Genomic DNA, 22079 nt, shown 5'->3' on the forward strand with positions numbered 1-22079 from the left:
TATAGCAGATAGAGACCTGAACTTGGAAAGTCAGAAGACCTGGGTTCAAACACAGACTCAAACACTTATCAGCTGTAGAACACTAAGCAAGGAAGTTAATCCTTCTGAACCTGTTTCCTCATCTGTAAAATGGGGATAATGATAGCACCTACCTCACAGATTTGCTGTGAGGATCAAATGAGATTATATATGTAAAGTGCTTTGCAGACCTTAGCGTGTTGTATAAATGTGAGTTAATAACCTAATTTTAAAGTAAAACAAACATTGGTAGAATTGCTGGAGCAATTCATTTTCAAGGGAGGACTGAATTCCCTACTTAAACTAGTTAAGTTATTTTTTGGCTCAAAGAAAGAATATTCAGAAACCCTTAAGCAGTGTTAGTTTTTTTTTTAACTTCAGTCTAACACCTTTATATAAAACAATGTAATCTATTTATGTTCTCAAGTTATTTTGTTAAATCATGTTTGATACCAATATCTTTGGCTCAAACCATTGCATTTTAACAAAGGAATTGTTACCAGACTGATTAGGGAAGCATGAATACATGAATAGGAGCTAGTTCTCCTCAGTCCATTTTTGCTTCAAAAATCACATTAATGTAGACTTTTAAATTTTAAAAAATTCTCTCCCACTATATTTACAGCAGTTTATACAGGAAGTTAAAGGGGAATATTAAACTGAAAATATTGTATGTTTTCTTAATTGTTTCAGTGAAGCCAAATTTAATTTTGTTCCCCAATATCTTTTTTAAACCAAAGTCAATTTGTTTTGCTACCCTGTTTAAATAACAAATTCCTCTTAATTTTAATTTCTCCTAGATAATAACCTCAATCATGTCTCATTCAAATGAGATCATATTTGACAGTGCCAGGCACATAGTAGACGCAGTATAAATGTTTATCCTCTTCTCTACCTAATAATGTGGGAGGTGCCTTAAGCCTTTTTGGATCCAAGTGGTTCATTTCTACAGTAACTAAACAGTGTCCTAGTGACTTGAAAAAATTAATGCTTCTTCCAATATGCTTAAGTTAGCAACAGGGGGTAATTAACAGTCCAACTAAGTGGACTTGGCTAGCTACAAAATAGAACTTAATAAATTTTAATTACTTACAACTGACATTCAGTTGTAAGAATTTATTTGCATCTGTGTAATGTACATAAGGTAATTATGAATTGATAAATATTCCAGGATTCTAAGTTATTCAGAGCAGTAAATTCTTAACATACTGGGTTACAAGAAATTTCATATGAGACCAAAGTGATAGACTATCCTAGGACATACGTACGATGCATTTTAGAACTAAACGTTTTGGTAGAATCGTAGCATTGTAGATCTGAAAGGTGCTTAGAGATCATCTCAGGCCAATTCTCTCATTTTATAGATAAGGAAGCAGAGACCCACAGACTTATTTGCCAAACCCAGATCAGGACTCTGATCTCCTAACTTTTAGTACAGTGCTCTTTCCATTACAATGTGTGATAATTATGTTGGGGCATTGCCTCCTTATTTGAAATGAGGAATTTAAAAAATATACTCTATCCTTACTGTTAGCCAGTGCTGTTCCCCAACCATCTTCAGAATATGTGACCCAACCAAATTATCTCTGTGTGGGTAAAAACTAAACAGTAGTGTACTATAGAAATATATAAATAATAGGTATTGCTAAAATGGCCATTGATGTTACCAATAAAAACATTCTTCTTAAACCAATTAATACTGAATGAGAAAACCTGAATTCATATTGTATAATTTTATATAGTAGCTTTCTAACTATATTGTCTCTCTTTCCACCAATTCATCTCACATTTCACCACTCAGTATTCTTTTTTTTACTTGACCTGAGTGTTCACGGATGTAGAATCCTCCTGGTGAGTAAACTCCTTCTACCAATGCTCAGATCAGAAGGAAGAAATAAAAAATTATTAAGTGCCTACTATGTGTAAGTCACTGTGCTAAGTACAATACAGATATTATCTCAGTTGATTCTCACAGCAGCTCTGAGGCCAAATTTGAACTCAGGTCTTCCAGACACCTGTCCCAGTGCTCCATCCACTGAACCACCTAGCTGCCTCTACAAATCTACAGCTGCTTTGCAACTGGTAAACTTAGTTGTAAATAATGAAAATATGTGATTAGATAGATAATCATTTGCAAAAAAAGAGGGAGAGGAAGAAGGAAAGAGGGATAGATGGGGAGAGAGACAGACAGGATGAGGAGGAGGAGAGAGAAATGGAGACTGAAAGGAAGGTGAGGAAGAAGAAAGAGCCGGAGAGAGAAAGAGACAGAGACAGAGAGACTTGCTCAGGGTCATGGGCCAGTATGTGTGTCTGGGACTTGGACCTAGGTCTTCCTAACTCAAAGCCAGCCCCCTATATATTATACCACAGATTAGTCTTTTTTAATCTTCTAAAACATAGCTATAATTATATCTTTTCCCCTCTTAAAAACCTTCAACGGCTCCCAATTTCCAGCAAATTAAGTATAAACTCCTCAGACCAGATTATGCCTGTCCTCAATCTGTCCTAATCACCTTTTCTATCCTCACCTACTGCTACTTCCCTACACATACCCCATTACTCATTCAAACTGGATTATTCTCCACTCCCAGAATGTACCTTGTCCTTTTCTGCTTCACTTATACCATTCCCTCAGCCTGGAATGCCCTCCCCCCACCCCATTTCCATCTATCAGAATCTTCTCTCTATTTCAGAGCTAAACTGAAAGCCACCTTCTTTCAGATCCTTCCTCCATCACCTCAGCCACAACAATTTGCCTCTACCTCTCCTGTCCTTTAAAACCTCCCTCTTCTCTTGGGCACTTATCCTGACCAGCCCTGTGGACCATGGTTATTCAGGTATATTGTTTCTCCTACTAACTTGAGGGCAGAGATCTCACCTTATTCACTTCTGAATCCTACAAGTGTCTCCCCTCAATGCCCTGTTCCATAGCAGCATTTACATATTTGTGGAATTTATTGCTGAATGAAGACAAAAGAAGGATCCCTTCCTTTATTTTGTGATTTGTTAAATGTTTTGCATGATGTAACAGAAACAGGCTAAATACCACAGACTAAAATGGGTAATATTTCATATAAATGTTCACTCAGAGAAGGGCTCCAGAAGAAAAGTCTGGATAGTTAAGTACAATTGCCTTGAAGCTGATCTCTGATGCTCAGCAACAGGCAAATTTGTCAGAGAGGAGTGATGAGGGTCCGCCAGAGAATGTTGTGCAGAAGCAGATCGACTGAATTTCCCTGAGACTCCTAACAAGCTTTGAGTTGACTGACTCTTGGTCAATGTGTCCCTGGCCAGGGCACAGAACTTATAAACATGGGAGACACATGATCATGGAGCACATGAACAAATTTAGCCTTTGGTGTCATAGAACTAAAACCATAGCTGGGACTTTACTAATGACAGCTCTCTGAATCACAGGTTAAAGAACGGGTTACCTGCTACTGAGAAATGTGCTCGATACGTGGCCCATGGCTATTCGCTAATTATCAAGGATGTGGCAGAAGAAGATGCGGGAGATTATACAATTTTGCTGAGTCTAAAAAAAGCAAAAATATTCCAAAATCTAACAACCACTCTCATTGTAAATGGTAAGTTTCCTATTGGTTTTTTAATTAGCTGGCTGGAAAAAAAATCAAATGAAACATTTAAATGTGTTGATACTTTATAAAAATCTTGCTTGAACCTACCCAGACTTCCTTTTACCACACATTGTCTGGAAGATTTAAGAGTTTTATCGTTAGGTTGTTGTTCTTGTTTTGCCTGACTTTGCAACCAGCAAGAATGTTACAGGTAATCCTAATAATTACACCTACTTCACAGGTGTTGTGGTTGTGAGGGGTCAAGTGAGATCACATATCAGTATGTATCAAGTGAAAGAATATATGGGAAGCACTTTGCAATCTTAAAACACTATATACCTGCTCGATATTATCATTAGGTCTTATTATCCTGTGGCCCAAGAGAAAGTGATTATAGGAATTGTAACTTATGTCTTGTTTTTCATCCTTTACAGTGAAACCCCAAATTTATGAAAAAGCTGTGTCATCATTCCCAGATCCTAATCTCTACCCATTGGGTAGCCAGCAGAGCCTGACTTGTACTGTTTATGGTGTTCCCCAACCTACAATTAAGTGGATTTGGCATCCTTGTAGCCAAAACTATTCCAAAGCAAGGTAAGGACATTTATTTACACCCTTATTTTTAAAAGGCTCACCAACACCTGGGATTGGAATTCCTCGCAGGTACTATATATTTCTTAAGTGCACATATTTTTGTGTGTTTCAGTATATTTTAAATAAAGCTTCTGCCATTTATTTGTTGTGCTAGATGTGAAATAAGATGTATCAGAAAATTATGTGGCTGCTGCAGCTCTCTCTAAGTTGTTGAGGCATAGATGATGTAGTTTATAAATTTTTCTTCTTTTACCTTCTGCTTTCCATCTTTTGGCCTTTTCTTATTAACACTGTCTTTGGTTGTGTACTGAGGGTGGGGAGGTGTGTTAAAAATTAAATTAAAGATAAAACCACATCTTTGTACATCTAGGCTGAGTAGAGGTAACAACTCTGTGTTGGCCTTTTCTATAAGGTATGGTTTTGATTGTTGTTGCAAAGTATTATGAAGATAAAAATGCCCAAAAATATGATTAGAAAATGACACATTTGATATAAAGCTTAAAGAATGAAAAATATCATTTTTTAAAAATCTTTTTATATATACATTTTTTAAAAAAATTTAGTATTTTATTTTCCCCCAGTTACATGTAAAAACTATTTTTAACATTCGTTTTTTAAAACTTTGAGTTTCAAATTCTCTCCCTTCCTCCCTCCCCACCTCCCCTCATTGAGAAGGCAAGCAATTTGATATAGGTTATACATGTGTAGTCGTGCAAAACATTTCCATAATAGTCATATTGTGAAAGAAAACATAGACCAAAAAAAAACCCCCCAATATTAAGGAAAATAAAGTAAAAAAGGTATGCTTCAATCTGTATTTAGACACCACCAGTTCTTTCTCAGGGGATGGATAGCATTTTTCATCCTAAGTCCTTCAGAGTTGTCTTGGATTGTGTACATCTTTTCTCTTCTAACAGATTACAAATTCCTTGAGGGTAGGATCTGTAGCTCATTCATTCTTTTATCCCACATAGTGCTTTGTACCTACTAGGTACCTGATAAATACTGTTTGAGTATTTGAATGACTATTGCCATCCTATAGTTGCCTACAGTGCAGAGGAGACATATAAAGGTTTACAGTTTTCCTGTTGATTTTAACATTTAAAAAAATATTTCATTGTTTCAAATGATCTTAAAATATAGTCAATGAAAAGCAATGTTTAGGTATGTGCAGTCCCTTCTATCCTAAAATTCAATGGATTTGCTCCAATTGTCTCTCACTAAGCTTTTCTGGCAGTTGGTGATTTTCTTTGTTAGGAAGTGAAGCTGGGGATGTCTCATTTGTCTGGCATCATCAGTGTCTGTTCCACGAGAATGAATTTCCCAAATAACTAAAACTAATACTTTTAATATAACAAAATTTGCCATCACGTTCACAATTTTTGATGGGAATCTTCCCACACTTCCCTAATGTCCAAGATGATATGTGCTAAATATTACTTAAACTTTTTTTGATGACTCGGATTCTTCACTATGGACATCAATGATAGCCTTGCTTTGTAACACAGCGTTGCCCTCTGGGGGTCCTGAGGCATATAGAATTATTTATCTCCATCCCATGTGGTCCTAAACTGTTGTGCTTTTATGCTGACCACTCTTTCGTTTCCTTTTGTCCACTGTTCTTTGTCACTTTTAACTACTGTAAGAATGTTTCTGCTTCTAATCTGCTGCCTATGTAGAATTGTCTGGCCTAAGGGTGGCTGTGTCTCCTGTCTCTCCAACAAGTCAAATGTCTGGGCTTTGTGGCAGTTAAATGACATCCAGAGTCCTTTTTGTCTGATGTTAATTTCTGTGTTAATGGGTATGTTGTGGATGGTTGAAGGGGATCAGAAGAAAATCATAGAGAAAAGTGATAATTTCTTTTTCAAGAACCTAAGATATGAAGTTTCAACCTCAATTCATAGAGTTGGGTACGTGGCAGAAATCAGGATGGGTGATATAAAAAGTAATAACAATACTGCCTAAACTGTAAAGCATTATGTACACATGCCGTGTTCTTTTGTGTGAAAGCTCCTCTTGATTCCTCTTTCTGTTACAACAATAAAGACAGCACTACTTTTAAAAAAGGCAATGATGGTGAGGAGAACTGCAAAGAGTGGTTAAGAGATCTTTGGTAATCTTGAAAAGAACCATTTCAATAGAAAGGTGAGTGATAAGGAATTGAAGGGAGCTAAGTGTAGACAGCTCTTTCTAGAGGGCAGGCAGATATTAAAAGGGAGGAGAAATATAGGATTGAAGCCTTGGCCATGTTTAAGATTTGTTGTGTGTTGTTTTGTTTTGTTTTGTTTTCAAAGATAGGGAGATCTAGGAATATTAATAGCAGTGCCAGCAGAGGGGGAGAGACTGACAATGAGAAAACAAGAAGAAATAATTGATGAGACAGGCTCCCAGAAGATATGGGAGCAGGTGAGCCTGAAGGCACAAGTAAAAGGGGTTAGCTTTATTAGCTTCATTTTTTTCAGAGGACAGAATGGGTGAAACTGTGGAGCGGTTTTGAGACGTAGAGCAAGGGTAAGGAGGGAGACGAGAATAACGTTACTAAACTAACACCCAGTGTTGTACATAAATGCAAATGTGTGGGAAGGCGTCAAGGGAACAGTACAGAGACATCTAATATTTGTTTCATGACTTGTAATGAATACAGGCTATTATTTGCAGTTTTCCTCTAGAGGCATGTTTGTGTCTGTTTTGATTTTCTATAAACTATAACTGTCTCTATTAGAAAAGGAAAAGATCCCTAAGGAGGGAGGTGTGTGTTAGTACTTGGCATCAAGAAGTCAGGATTTCCTGATGGGGAATTGTGCTTAGGTCTTTTTATCTTGTCCTTGGCTGGTTTGGCTGGTATGGTATTTTATGAATTTTGAGTCCATTTTTATCTACTGTTTGTGGGTGATTCTAGTTCAAGGATCATACATTTTTCCAGAACAAGCAATCTGAAGAATAGGATGTGAAGTTCTGGGCAATGGGAATTGACTGCTCCATGTTGCTGGCCAGATCTACCAAAGGAGAAAAATGCCATTAACAGTTTTCCTGTGTCTCACTTGGCTTTGGTGAGATTCTGAGTTTGGTACTGAAATTGCTATCAAAATATTCTCATTGGTTTAAGGCCTGAGAAGCAAGAAAATGTGCCTTTTGCCATGTGCTGTAAAGAAAACATTGCTCCTGTATCATTTTAGATTGCTCTTTTTATAAATATGACAAAGTGTGGCACTATTTTGGTGAAAAAATTGCCCAATAAATTTGAAAAAAAATCAAAGTAAGAATCCTTGAAACACTCCAAAAGGGGGAATTTGTTCATTTTCAAGTGTTTAGGAGTGGCTTTTTTTCTCTGCAAATTTTCTTTTATGACATACTCTGTAGTTTGGGGAACCAACTTCACCAGCTGCCACCTTATGCTGACTCTAAGTATGGAGAGGACATCCAATGGAGAACTCATAGCAAAAAATTAAACTTGAATTCAGTTGTATATAGAAATTTTAGTTGGACATTTCAATATGAGGCATTACTTCTGAAAATAAATTTTTCACCTTCTTGCTGTGCATTCTGAGCTCTTCTACTAATTTTTAAAATATTGATTAAAATAACATGAGGAAAAATAGTAGATATACAACTTTTTATATTCTCTTTGCTCATTTAATGTAGTTCTTAGTTGTTTCTTACATTTTGGTTCCATTTTTATGGGCAAATATTTTAACATTCTAAATATATCAATTTGTACCAGAACTTTGAATGCCTTTTTCAGAAATGTAAAAGATTTGATTAATTGAATGTGGTCAACCTGTTTTTGAAATTATAATCAGAAAGATTCATAGGTTTAACCTAATTTGCATAGTTTATGAAGCCATGTAAATATTAGAATAATTTTTTTCAGATTTTCTTAATATTGCTCATCTAGTTTTTCTTTGTGGACTATTAGCAAATTAGCAAAAAAAATTTCCTGCATTCTTTTGTATAGTAAAGTATCTTACTCAATTAATTCTGTTTTGGCTGAATTGATATTATTGTGGTTTTCCTTTCTCCAGATGTTATATTTTTATAAGGCATTAGAAGAACTGCACATTTTAAAAGGGGAAGAAAACAACCTTATTTTTAAACTCACTGAGCAAATAAGCAAAGAGAGACAATATACAACAAAATTTATTTTCTATTGTTCTGATTGTTGGGTTAGAAGTAAAGAAGGCAAATATTGTTAATTATAACAGTAGAAATAAATTGGATAATTATGTGTGCTTTATGTATCACTGAGTAGGGTAGTTTTTTCCTCATCCTAAACCATTAGTAGAATCTTCTTAAAAAGCATAATTAAGCATCTCCCCCATTGTTAGCTTGAGAATAATTATATATTACGGTTATTTACTAATAGTCTGCTGTGTGCAGGACACTATGTTCAGTCTAGGTGACATACAAGGTTTAGATAAGACCCACCCTCTTGCCTCAAGAAACTTATAGTCCAGCACGGCAAGGACACTGACACATGCAGCTGTATTAATAATAGCTGACATTTATATACCACTTTTAAGATTTGCAAAGTACTTTGTATACATCATTTCACTGGATATATACAACAACCTCATGAGATAGGGACCATTATTATCTCCATTTTACAGATGAGGAAACTGAGCCTCCAGGTAAGCAAGTTGCCCGTGTTCACATTGCTAGTGAGTGTCAGAGGCAGGATTATAATCTAGACCTATACTGATTTCAGATGCAGTGTTCTTTCCTCTACAACGTACTGCAACAAAGTGCCAATAAAGGGCTAAGGGCAAATCATGACTGACTGGTGAAATCAGGGGAGGTTTCCTATAGGATGCGGCTTTTGAATTGGGTTTTAAAGTGTCAGGAATTCAGGGGAAAGAAGAGGGCATAAGCCTTAACCATGTTCCAAGCATATGAAAGCACAGTGTGTGACTGAAGGGTAAAGAGTAGCCTAATTAGACTGGAGTATAGAGATAAATGTTAGAGAACCCTGAAAATGTCATGTCATGCTAGATCATGTGGCAGCACTTAAATGCTAGGCAGGCGACTTTGAACTTGACTCAGTAGGCAATGAAGATTTCGGAGCAAAGATGTGACATGACCAGATCTATGGGTAAGGAAGATAACTTTGGAAGGAAGGAACAATTGGAGGGGGTAAACGAAAGGGGATTGGTTAAAGGTTTTAGGGGCTTGCCTAAGACCCTACGTCAGTGCAATTGCTATGTAAAGTAGAGATAAGATATGAACCAACTTCCCCATGGGCTTCTTGTCAGTATCAAATGAGAAAAATGAAATCCGTTTATGAGTACAGAACCTTTGTAAATCAATACAAGGATGAGATTGTTTTGATGATGAAAGGGGGAAGAGGAAGAGGTCAACATCTTTTTTAAAGGTGCTAAGCTTTTTAGTGTCTCATCAAAGAAACTGTCTTCTCTTGAGGGCTGGTTTTACAGAAAATTCTGAGAATATAAATTGTGAGAAATGCAGGGCAAGTTGCCGTACATATCATGCTAGCATACTAGCAACATTAGGAATATAATGAGTTGGGAAAATAGTACATTGAAGGAAAATGCAATTTTTAAAATATATGTGTAGATATTTTTAGGAGATGGAATTTATGGAAATAACGGATAGAAAGAAGGTAAACAATTGGTTGGGACAGAGATTAGAGTCACTTTCCAATTTATTCTGACTTCCATTTATTTATTTCTATTTCCCACATAAAAAACTATCAGGAAAGGGTGCTGAAAAGGAAGTGTCCATGGCCAGGAGGCTGTGGCCTAGAGGTGGGCCTGTGGGTGAGTCCTACCCACTTGGTAGGACTAAGTCTTAGCCCACAAAATTGACTTTGCCTAGCTCCCTATGAGAAGCTTATTAATCTTTCTACTGTTAGGCAGAAGAACAAGGACCCGTAAGTCATCCTTGACAGAGTGTGGGTTGAACCAAATGAGATCTTTATACTCTGAAATTCCATGATTAAAAATTCCAGTGTTTTTTCCACTTTACCAGATCCTATCACCAGTTAGATGTACTAAGCAAATATCTACTATCCCATGATAGCATGATGTATTTTGGTTAAATAATTCCTTAAAGATATTGGCACCAATTATATAATGTATTACATTCTTTTAGTGGAGATAAAAAGAATTGAGTTTTAAGAAGTTATTTTAGTAGATTTTTCATTAGGTATATTTTTTTAAAAATATATTAAGAGAGTTTATTACCCTCCGTTTACACTTATTTTGTTGTTGTTCAGTAGTTTCAGTCATATCCAACTTTTCATGACCCCATTTGGAGGCAAAGATACTGCAGTGGTTTGCCATTTCCTTCTCTAGCTCTTTTTACAGCTGGGGAACAGAGGCAAACAGGGTTAAGTGACTTGCCCAGGGTCACATAGCCATTAAATGTCTGAGGCTAGATTTGAACTCAGAAAGATGAATCTTCCTAACTTCAGGCCTGGCACTCTATCCACTGCACCATAAACACTGTGACCATCACCACCATTCTATCATTCTAAATTCATTATCTTTAGTGATCAATTAATGCTAAATAATTATGTAAAAATCTGTCCAATTGAAAACTACTTCCTCAAATGTGTTTATTTGCCTACAATTAATAGCTATTAAACATTATTACATGGTTGGTTGCGTGGATAGAGAACAGAGAATCAAGAAGACAAAATTCTATTCTTGACACGGCCAACAATTTTTTCTATGTGACCTAGTCACTTCTAGTGACTACTTTCTAGGAGGTCACTTACCTCTCCATACTTCAGATTTCCCTTCTGTAAAATGGCCATTCTGATTCTGGTTCTTGGCCATGACCCATACAACTATTCATGAAGTGTGTGTGTGTGTGTATGTGAGTTTGTGTAAAGCTCTTGCAATGGAATTCTACTCTTCTTCCAGAAAAACCTGAAATAATCACTTGTCTAAAGGCTTCTTTCCTACCTGGCAAATACTAACATTTATCCTATTTTTTAAAATTATAAGCTAATTTTAAAAAATCAGAAAACTTTAGTTTCCTGAAATTTCCCTAGACCAACAAAGGCTGGAAGGAGGAGAAAGCTAAAATGAACATTAATAAAACAATGTAGTGCATGAAAAAAAATATTAGCTAATGTAACTACCAACTGGCATTACCAATTTCCATATTTACTGGAACTTGGAAGCATAATGATATAATGGAAATAGCACTAGAATGAGAACCAGAGGAACATAGTTAAAGTAATAGCTCTACTAATAATGATTTAATAGCTAGCATTTATAGACATTTGGTCCTCACGACAATCCTGTGAGGTGCTATTGTTATTCTCATTTTACAAATGAGGACACTAAGGCTGAGAGAGGTTAAGGGACTTGTCCGGGGTCACCTGGCTAGTAAGATCTGAGGCAGGATTTGAACTTGGCTGTATTTTCCTCCAAACCCAACACTCTACCCACCGTACCACATTAGTCTAGTTGCTAAATCCTTTCAGTCTGTTATTTTCATATGGAAGATGGCCTTGCCTGTCTCATAGGGTTGTTGTGAGGGTGAATGAGTTTATCTAAATAAAAACACTTCATAAAAATAAATCTCCATGCAGATGTCAAGTGTTGTAATTATGATTATGAATAATTTAATTTAGCCAAGTAGTTCAGTGCCAGAATAAATTGTAGATTATCCTTGTATCTGTGTTCTTACTCTCAGTGTCTACATGCACTAACACAGTTCAGAGAAAAAAAAACTTAATAATTTAGTGATGAGAGAAAAATACCACCAGTTTTCTGTGGTTCATGTATCAGCCCAAGTTTCTTCCTATGCTGAACCCTTTGGCCTTTGGCCATTGTATCACATCTTCCATCTTACCTACATGAATAAAACCAACTGCAATCCTGTCAGATCATCTGTAGAATCTTTCCTGGCTGCCTGTTTTAATCTTTTGCTCATGAATCTGGGCATCCAGATAGTAAGAATTCAATTGAATTCTTAGCTAACAACTTTTTATTAGTTTTTTTTTTCCCCAGCAAAAGTGGTGCATTTTCTAAGAAAACAAAATTGACATAGTTGGAATCTCAAGGATGCTTTCTTCTAGAAAGATCTGGAGTTTAAAATAACTACATGCTTTCGGAGCTTAAAGGAAGATAGAGAATGGTAGAAAATACTAATAGTCCTTTTTGGAGCAATCTTTGTCCACTCTAACCAAGTGACACAGGGTCTTTTGTAGAATCTAGTAAAACATTTTCTTTGACAAACTGTAGTTTGCTTATTTTTTTGGCCATTGTCACTGACTAAATATAGGAAAGGCAAATATGTCCAGAGACTCTATACAGAGCTGGATTAATTGCATTTCTACATTGTCTGTGCCAACAAATTCACAAAGAATGGAAAGCCAGAGTCATTAGTGATGTGTTGGGATGGATTGCTTGGGGTTAACATAATGGTAAGCATCAAGAGGGGTAAGGAAAATTAACAAGACAAAAACAAACCAAATGTTCATTGTAGTTAATTTGAAATGTGCTGAAAAATCAAAATATGATTTTCTTTAAACATAGACGTCCTATTTTTGTTGTGTGACAGTTTTAATTTCTGTTCTATTTTCTATCTGCAAAGTGAAAATTCTGGCTGCTTAAAAACTTCCCCCCAAAAGTGACCATTTCATGGGTGTCAAAGTAGGTCAAATGGCAGAGGGAAACAGGTAATTGAAGAAAACTTTTTGGGAAGATGACAAATATGGCCTCTATCTTAGCATTCCTAATACATCCCTTGGACCACATGCATACAAACACACACAGAGCTGTTGATGTATAATATATAGCATGTGTTTGAGTATGAGAATGTGGACCCAGACTAGGCATGCTACAAAGAATTTTAATTTGTAACCAAACAAAACCTTGAGTCAATGAGAACTTTAAAGACCACTTCACCAAAGAACACTTTACCAGGACTTTGTGTTGAGCAAACAACCAAATAAAACTCACTATCTTATACAGTAGGCTTTCATCCCAAGCCAAAAGTGGATGTTCATTTACTAATGAGGATCTTCTTGCAGCCTATTAAATAATTACTGGGTGAGGAAGTGCATGCAGTGCAATGTGAATGTCCCATAGAGGGACCCTTATTAATATTTCATAAAAGCCCTGAGAACAGAACCCTGCCTCATTTGCCAATGCCTCTTTGCCAATTCTCTGTGCCCAAGTGTGATTTGCCACTTTCCTGCTTTTCAGCTTTCCTCACACTGATAGAGTGAGTCTGGTGAACAATTATTCCTGATGAATTAACTGTCTCCTGTAATTGCTATAAAAGATTTCATTGTGTCCTTTAAATAAAACAACAAAAAAGTCTGAGTCATGCAAATTCTGTCTTTTATGAGTTGAATGGTGAACTTGCTGCCATGAATGATGTAGCTTTCCAGGATGGGGAACACTGAAACATAATGACATGAAATGTGGGAAGATGCATTGGAGATGGGGGATAGGATACTAGAATTCTGTATATCACCAAATCAAACTTTATTCAGAGGAGGAGGAGTTGAGTGAATGCCTTAGTATTGAATCAGTGAGCTAATTGCTTAGGAAAAGATATTTAGGCAATGTCTGTATTTACCACATGAGGGAAATTATTTATAAAATTAAACAGAAAACATTGCAACAATATGCAATATGCAAAGGCATATTGTCCCCAGAAATATGGTGTTTAGGATGCAGTTTTGACACAACTTTACCACTCTATTTGGGGAGGAAGTGGGGTTTTATGCATTTGAAAGATGAAAAAGGAGTAAGAAATTGTGGGTTATAGTTAAGTCTAGTCATTGTCTTGTTGGGCAGCTTCCATCATATCAGTTGACCTTGTTGTGCCATTGTTTCCATCTAAACCAAGTGGGGGAAAATGTGTCATCCACTTATATCTCAGACAGAGAACATATCAAAAGCTAAACTAATAAGGAAATGTGTTAGAACTCAATTAGCCATAAGTGTTTTAAAAGCACAGTGTCAGGTGCAATACAATAAGCAACACATACTCAAAAAGCAAAACCCAGTGACATTCCATAAATTAAACTTGATCTTGGCCAAAATATTGAATACTATCTACTATCTAAATGTTGAAAACTATCTGTATTCCGTAGAAGTAACCTCAAAGGCTATGCCAACAGAGAAATTTGAAAGACTTTAAGCATGTCTAGGTAAGGTTCTGTACGTCTGCTACCTAAGGGCCAACCTAGTTAAGGTCGGAGACCTATCACTTGGTTGGTTAAAGAGTGGTGAATTATTTTGGAAATGTAATACAAACTAATAATAATAGCTAGCATTTAAATAGTGGTTTAAAGCTTGCAAAAATCTTTACTGTCTTATTTGATGCTTACAACAACCTTGAGAAGTAGGTACTGTTATTATCCCCATTTTACAGATGAGGAAACTGAGGCAGGCAGCAGTTAAGTGACTTGCTTAGGGTCATATAGTTAGTAAATGTCCAAGGAAGGATTTGAACGTTAATTCTCAGAGGCCATTTACCATGTACTGGGATTGTGGAGGGGGTACCCGCATCAATGAAATCGCAGCTCTTTAAGGTACTGAAATAAGCATACCACAGGACATTCATGAGCATTAACAGATCAGAAGCTACAACCTGCTTTCACCTTATTAGATGGAAGGTGATAAATAAGCTAAATATTTCATTAAGTGGCTATTTTGATTGGTGGCTTTTTTTGTTACTTCAGGCAGAGTTGGTCTTTGCCAGTCTCCAGGTTCAGAGAGCTGAATGTCAAGAAGTAGCATAGCTCTGTATTTCAGAGGGGTCTGGTCTGATGTTGTCCATACCAAGTTCATTTTTGTCATGGAAGGCCTTTCAGATTAAAAAAGTTTCTCCACTTCATCCCTATGTGTTGAAATCCTACCCATCTTGCCAATTGAAATGCAGGAGTTAACTTTCTTCGTGGTACTGTCCCCTGGTATCTCAAAGCACTTTATTTATACCTCTCTTAATGCACTTTTATTCTCATTTTCATTATGGTTATTTTGCACCTGTCATCTCCCTACTAGACTTAAGCTCCTTAAAGGTGAGAACTTTGTTTTCTTCATCTTTGTATCCCTCAATAGATACATAATAAATGTTTGTCGGATTGAACTAAAGTGAAAAACTTCAGGAAAAGTACATCTACTCTAGAGGCCTCTCCAGTGATTTGGGTCATTTTGGTCCAGGATGTCCAGGGCAATGAAGTAACCAAAAGACATTAAAATTGACCCAGACTCTTTGGTATCTTCAGAGCTGAAGAAAGTTTGGGGTGACCCCCCAAAATTACTGTTGAGATAGAACCTCTGGGGAAAATACAGGCTGGATAAAACCCAATCCAAACCCAAGGATTTTGGCCAAAATCATACCAGTTTCCGTAATGCAGCAAGTCAAAAGTAGTTGAACACACTGAATCTGACTTGTTTTGACACTTTCAACTAACAGTACAGTCTTCTCCTTGTAATTTTTTCAGCGTGTGGGTGTGTTTGATGTCCTGTAGTAAAGCCTCATCCTCTCAATTTATTGCCAGGAATTAATGTCCTAGACCAGAGGTCAGAAAACCCTCAGTTCTGTAAAACATCAGCAGAGGTACTGGGTAAATGGAGTACCTTGAGGGACCCAGAGATGCTCCTATTCTTGGTTGAATTAGAAGGTACATTGGGATCATCTGAGGAGGGCATTTACAGACAAGAGAAGTGTAACGTTTCTATACATTTTTTTGGCATGATCATGGAGTGGGGAGAACATTTAGCCAGAGGCATGGAAAAAAATGGAGTAAGTACAAGGAAGCAGAGGGAGATACCGCAACATGTAGCATTGAAAAGTCTTGACTCTGGATCTCCTCCCTTTGTTTAGTGATTGTGGTATGTGGGATGTTCTCATGCTGGTGCCAGTCCAGACACACACAATGTAATGGTGTGAATGGAGTGAGTAATCATTACATTGTCATATCAGACCCAGACTAGTATTGTTTCCCTGGATTTTATCACTATTACTTCCCCTATTAAATTTCATCTTGTTACTTTCCCACCACTACTGGATTCCCCTTCCTTATACAAAACAATCTAATTATGGCTTCCTGTTATCTACCAAATACAGGTCAGACTCCTTAATGTAACATTCAATACCCACCCCTACTCGCAATCTGGTACCATTCTGTCTTTCCAGCCTTGTCTCATTTTTCATTTTCTTTTGACTTTCTTAAAAACTAAACAATGCCTGTTATATAGTAAATTCTTAAGTAAATGCTCATTCATTCATTCTCTATGGTTCATAGGCCATGTTGTCAACTTTTAGGCATCTAGTAGATGAGCATTTGCTCTCATCTTGGAATTCCCTTCATGTCCAGAATGAGGATGGAATTAATTTCATTCTTCAGGGATGTGATAATGACACATATTGGATTTGTACCAGGGCCAGACTTAGGCATTTTGTAATAATGAAGATGACGAAATAGTTATGAAACCTAGAAAAATTATCTGTAAATAAATAATGGAGGGAGAACTTCTAAATGGAGTCTAGGAATCCTTAAATGTAGCAATAACCACCAATTGCCTGTGGTTACAGCCCGACATATTACTTTTAAAATCTTTGCTTTAATGTTCTATAATAATCTCTTTGTATTCTAGCATCAGGTCTATGTGTTTGACGTTTCAATTCAACAGGCATTTGTTAAATGCTTACTATGCGCAAGGAACAATACAACATAAGCTTCTACAGCCATATCTTTTCTTTGGATCCTTGAGTACAAGAAGAGGTTTGTTGACAACATATCATTGGCCTTTGCTGCAATTAACTTACTGATGTCTAAGTGATCATTTTGCTGAATCCTTCCTGTTGATGTTGGCCTCAGTTTGTCCTGTTGTAATGCTTGATGGATGGTGTGCTTGAGGGTCATCCGTTCCCTTGTTAATCTGCCACTTGGAGCTGGGGGTTCATGCTAGGCCAGGGTTGCTGAGATATTGATGAGAAGATTCCTGAGGCCTTTTCATTCTCCAGGAGCCTCATGCTAAGCTCACTGGGGGTTATAAATGCCACTCCATCATCCATGGCTTGTATAACTAGTGAGTGTCTGGAGTAGTCATTCAATAGTCAGACCTGCCCTTATGTAGATATTCTTAACCTGGAGTCCACAGATGTCCACGGTGGATAGAGTTCAAGAAATCTGTGAATATAGATGGGAAAAAGATTGCATTTTAATTTTCACTAACTTTGTATTTTACCATAGGATTTAAAGACATTCTTCTGAGAAGGGGTCCCTAGGCTTCCCCTGATGGCCAAAGGAGTCCATGACAAAAAAAAAAAATGGGTTAGCAACTCTTATCTTAGAGAGCCTCTTTTATAGCTGCAATAATCCAAAAATCCAAACTGACCATAGGTAAAATTGTGACATAGGGCAAGTTTATTTTTGCTATTCCACAGTCTCTTTTCTTATGTACCTCACTCCATCCTCACCCACCCCCAGCCTTCAATTTCATTCTGTTCCCAGATATCCAGTGTTCCTACTTCAATGCTGTCTCAGGCTTGCCCTCCTAATGAAGCATCCCATGCTCTCTTCAAAGCCCCATCGAAACTAATGTGATCTATGTCCTATCTTCTCAGGCCCTGTGGCTCCTTTCCAGGCTACCTAAACTAATCCACTAAAACTATCCTAGTGGGTTAACCCTCTCATACATGTATTCTGACAGAGGGTGAGAAATGTCTAGAGACTGTATTTTCAGCCAGAGTAATTAAAATGAACTTTTCAGGCACTGGAACAGATTGGTGTTTAAGAGAGCATATTCAAATCCCACTTCTTCCAAGAAGTCCTTCCTTATTAACTAACTGCGTGGGCCCACAATGATTTCTCTTTGTTAAAATGTGACCTCCTGCTGCATTTATTGTTTATGTTAGACAGCTAAACATTTACTTTCTTGTATTGCACTCTGTTTTTTTTCTATGAATCTATGACTTATCTCTCCAGTGAAATTGGAGGCAAGAATTATGTCTTGTACTTTTATTCTTATGTAATATGTGGGTTGCAAACCCTTGTTGAATTGAATTGAAACACTTGTGGTGCTCATGAGTTTAATGTTTGACATTCTTCTTGGGCAATTAGAAAACTTGCTATTAAGACAGAAAACTATTTCCCCTATATCAGCATCACTGTATATATCTATATATAAATATCTATGTTTGTGTATTGAAATTCCCCATTTTATCACTTTGTCAAATAAAAACTGTTGTGATAAGTTTGTCCAAACACCTATAAGATGTCCTTTTATTTTCATCAATTTTTGTCATGTTAATAGAGGTGTCATGACCGTTTTGTTTGTGGAATAGGTAGGAGGTTATCAAATGGTCATTCATTCCTAACTTTTGGCAGGTCTGAGATAAATGATTGTGTCTTATTACAAAGCTGACACCTGGCATCCAGAGCTCTAAAGAGAGAAGGTATCTCAGGAGAAATATGTGACTGCCTTTTCCCGTAAACTGTCCGTGATGAAGAAGTCTAGTTTCCTTCAGAAGGATAATGTTATATCCATATCTAGGCAGCTAGCTAACTTGCTTCCCTTCTTTCTGGATAATTCATTCTCTTTATCCCTTATAGGCCATTTATGTTCCACCATGCAGAGGTTACTTTCTTGGAGTTCAATTAGCTCCTATCTATTTCTGCATCACAGCAAGAAGGCTCAGGATTCATTGTCACCTGGCAAAGCTGGCCATAAGCAATATTTAGAACACTTGCTCTGTGTAAAAAGAACCAGGAAGAGAGAGGTTCTGAAGTTTCTAGGGAGTTACCAGAGGGTTCTACTGTTCCTTTCACCATGAATCAAACCGTAGCTTGTGTCACTCACTTTCCTAGGACTTTTGGAAATTTTACCATTAGCAACATTTATACTTGACTTGTTGTTTTTTTCTCCTTCTTGAGTAATAATGAGTTCTACTCTAAATCAGTAACTATATTTCAATAGAAAGCATTGGAAGCCACTTGGACAAATTAAGTCTGAAGTCTTAAGCTGGAGAATGGTGATCTTATATCTTGTTTAGTGAAGACATTTTCTGTACAGTTCTGTGCAGTATCTGTAATACTAGTGGTAAAATTGTGGACCATCCTTGGTGGGAAGGGCAGGGACAATCAGCCATTCTCCCAGTGACTTATAGCACAGCCATTATGCTTTGCACTATTCATGGAATAAGGAGAAGAAACAACAATGCCATGCTAATATGCCGCGAGGAGAATTTGTCCATCCAGCTTCATGGAAATAGTCCAATGCTGGGTGCATGGGCTCTACTTTTCAGATAGTTAGGGTTTCCATTATTAACATGCCATAGTTCAATAAGCTACTTTCTTTATCTTCAGAGATAGTTCAGGACTTGGATAAAGTCATCCTAATCAAAATCATAATAGCATTTAAATAGTACTCCAAAGTTTATAGGCTTTCTATATGTTATCTTACTAGATCCTCCAGCAACTCAGAGAGGTAAATATTCTTACTATTCTCATTTTCCAGATTGAGGAAACTGAGGCTGAGAGGTGAGCAGAGTATCTGGCAAGATTCAAACTCAGGTCTTCCTAATTTTAAGTCCAGCACTCTATCCACTATGATAACAATAAGTTTTATATTAAGAATCCTTCTCAAATGTGTTAAAGTAGTAATAGAGAGTGCTTGTAGCCACTCCTATAATTGCCCTAAAGCTTAATCATTCCTGAATTGAAGTCCGTTTTTTCCTTATTCACTAATACCTTTCTGGTTAGGACCAGTCCCCACTGTAAGTTACAGCAATAGCAAATCACATTTATAGAATGCTTTATGTTTCACAAAATCTGTTCCTCACAATAACTCTGTGAGGTAGGTATTGTATTACCATTTTTGTTTTACAGATGAAGAAATTAAGACTTACAGGGTGAAGTGACTTGTTCTTGATCTCACAGCTAATTGGTGTCAGAGCCAGAATCCAAACTCAAGTCTTCTGATCCTGCATCCAGGAATTTTTTCCCCCCAAAGCACTGGGAAAGAATGTATTGGTCCTTCTGTTTTGAGATTCAGGCCTATACTCTTCCAGTCTAAACATCACCCATATTCGATGAAAGACACACTGGCAATGACTCAGATTTTGAGAGGATAAAAGTAAATCCTTAGGACTATTGAAGACTATGATAGAATCACACAGAAGAGAGGGAAAAAAAAGGGGGGGAAGGAAGGAAGGGTTGGGGAAGACAGGATCTTATTCTGAGTCTGAATGGGCTGGAAGGTTGACTGGAGCAGGAAGTAGTGCACGCCAAGAAGAACACTAAAGCTCTTATCTAAACAGAGGTGGGTCAGGACCCATGGTCACCTCCACCATTGTCCAAAGAACGGAACCAAAAATGTTGATCCTTCAAAACACTCTTAACTCCCTTGCCTTGTCCAGAGACATACTGTAGTTCTATAAGAAACCCAAGGAATCCCAAGACCTCCCTTACTGCAGGTAGAAGTCACTACTCCTAATTTTACAGTACAAGCCCAGTTCTTGTACTGACCACCCTGAAGTCCCAGAACTTTAGCTTAGAGCAAAAGAAATAGGATCTATTCCAGCCCAGCACTCCTCTCCAAATTTTCTCTCTACCTCCACAGCCTTTTCAGCTCTTCTCCACCATTACCTCCCAGCACACAGAGTATACGGTTGTTTTGTTTGTTTTTAAAGAATGTGAGGGGAGAGATAGTTTTCTTTTGAGTTTTATTAGTCTGATGGCTCCAATACATTGTCTTGGGCTTTCTGACACAATATCCAAAGTAGCAAAGAATGTTTATATCATGAGTCTTCAATAGGCTAGCATGCTTTGCCCTATGAGCCACTCACAGTCTATCCTGGCAAGGTTCCAATGGGTAGTTTGTTCTTTCTCCTTTTTTAAAAGGACATTTTATAACCTTGATTTGATCTTTACTACTGGTGTAACCTTTTGTTTCCTGACTTGAAATGATTCAATATTCTTACAAACAGATTCTAATCACTTTAGCGCGTGCTGTAAAATCCCATTCAGGAGATAAGCAGAGTTCTCAAAACAGTCTCTCAGATTTCAGCATCCGAAGGAGAAAAAAAAGAGAGAGAGAGATTGTTCCCTATCTTGGGGATTTCTGGATGTTCTCTGGACCTTCTTTAAAGAGATTTCTTATAGAAATGCATTCAAGATGAGAATAAAACAGATTAGCCTCATTCTAGGGTATTTTTACCCAAACTATGTTAGAAATAATACAGACTTAAGAAACATAAGACCCCAAAGAAAGAAAAGATGGAACCAAATCAAGAGGTAGTAAGAAACTCCTACAGTTTTAGCATAGTTTTTCATTAAGAACATTCTTCAGCATTGGAATCTACAGGTTTGTAGTTATTAAAGAGTTTTCTTTTATCTGAAGTATATCTTTTCCTTAAAGCATAGCAATGGACTATTTAGGGCTATTTTTTCCCACTGAATCACAGAACTTTAGAGTTGGAAGAGATGTGCTCCAGTTATCTAATTCAACCCATACTTGAAAGGAATTCTCACTTTAACATACCTAACAAGTGGTCATTAGTCCCTTGTTGGGTGCTAGTGTCTCTAGGGCCAGACCTTATGACTAGACTGAATGAATACGAAGAGGTCAAGGTTTTCCTCCTGGGCTGGAATTATATTTGCAGTACGGATACATCTCATGTCACATAGGATCATAGGCCATAGGCTCACAAAATTAGAGCCAAAAGGGACCTGAGAAGTCATCTGGTTCAGCCTCCTCATTTGACATGTGAGGAAAGTGACTTTTAGTTATATTCAGGGATGACATCTAGATCCTTTGGGAATGAAAAACACTGCTTGGGATAGAAGGAAATAGGGTCCTTAATTGCTTTGAAAAATCTATAATCTCATCAATACGGGTACTCCTCTCCAAAAAAGTAGTACAGATTGCAATCCTTCTGTTCCTTCTC

General features: G+C 37.1%; 1 protein-coding gene across 2 annotated transcripts in view; it reads left to right on the forward strand.

The window, feature by feature from the left end:
- The window catches only part of FLT1 (fms related tyrosine kinase 1), a 191136-nt gene that overhangs the window by 61006 nt on the left and 108051 nt on the right, over positions 1-22079 (forward strand). For both annotated transcript variants that reach the window (XM_027877641.1, XM_027877642.1), the window contains exons 9-10: positions 3436-3605; positions 4031-4190. In XM_027877641.1, coding sequence (XP_027733442.1) covers positions 3436-3605; positions 4031-4190 — 330 coding nt within the window. The remainder of the gene's footprint in view (positions 1-3435; positions 3606-4030; positions 4191-22079) is intronic.

Source organism: Vombatus ursinus, unplaced genomic scaffold, assembly GCF_900497805.2.
Source record: "Vombatus ursinus unplaced genomic scaffold, bare-nosed wombat genome assembly UNPS02014813.1, whole genome shotgun sequence".
NCBI classification, from domain to species: Eukaryota; Metazoa; Chordata; class Mammalia; order Diprotodontia; family Vombatidae; genus Vombatus; species Vombatus ursinus.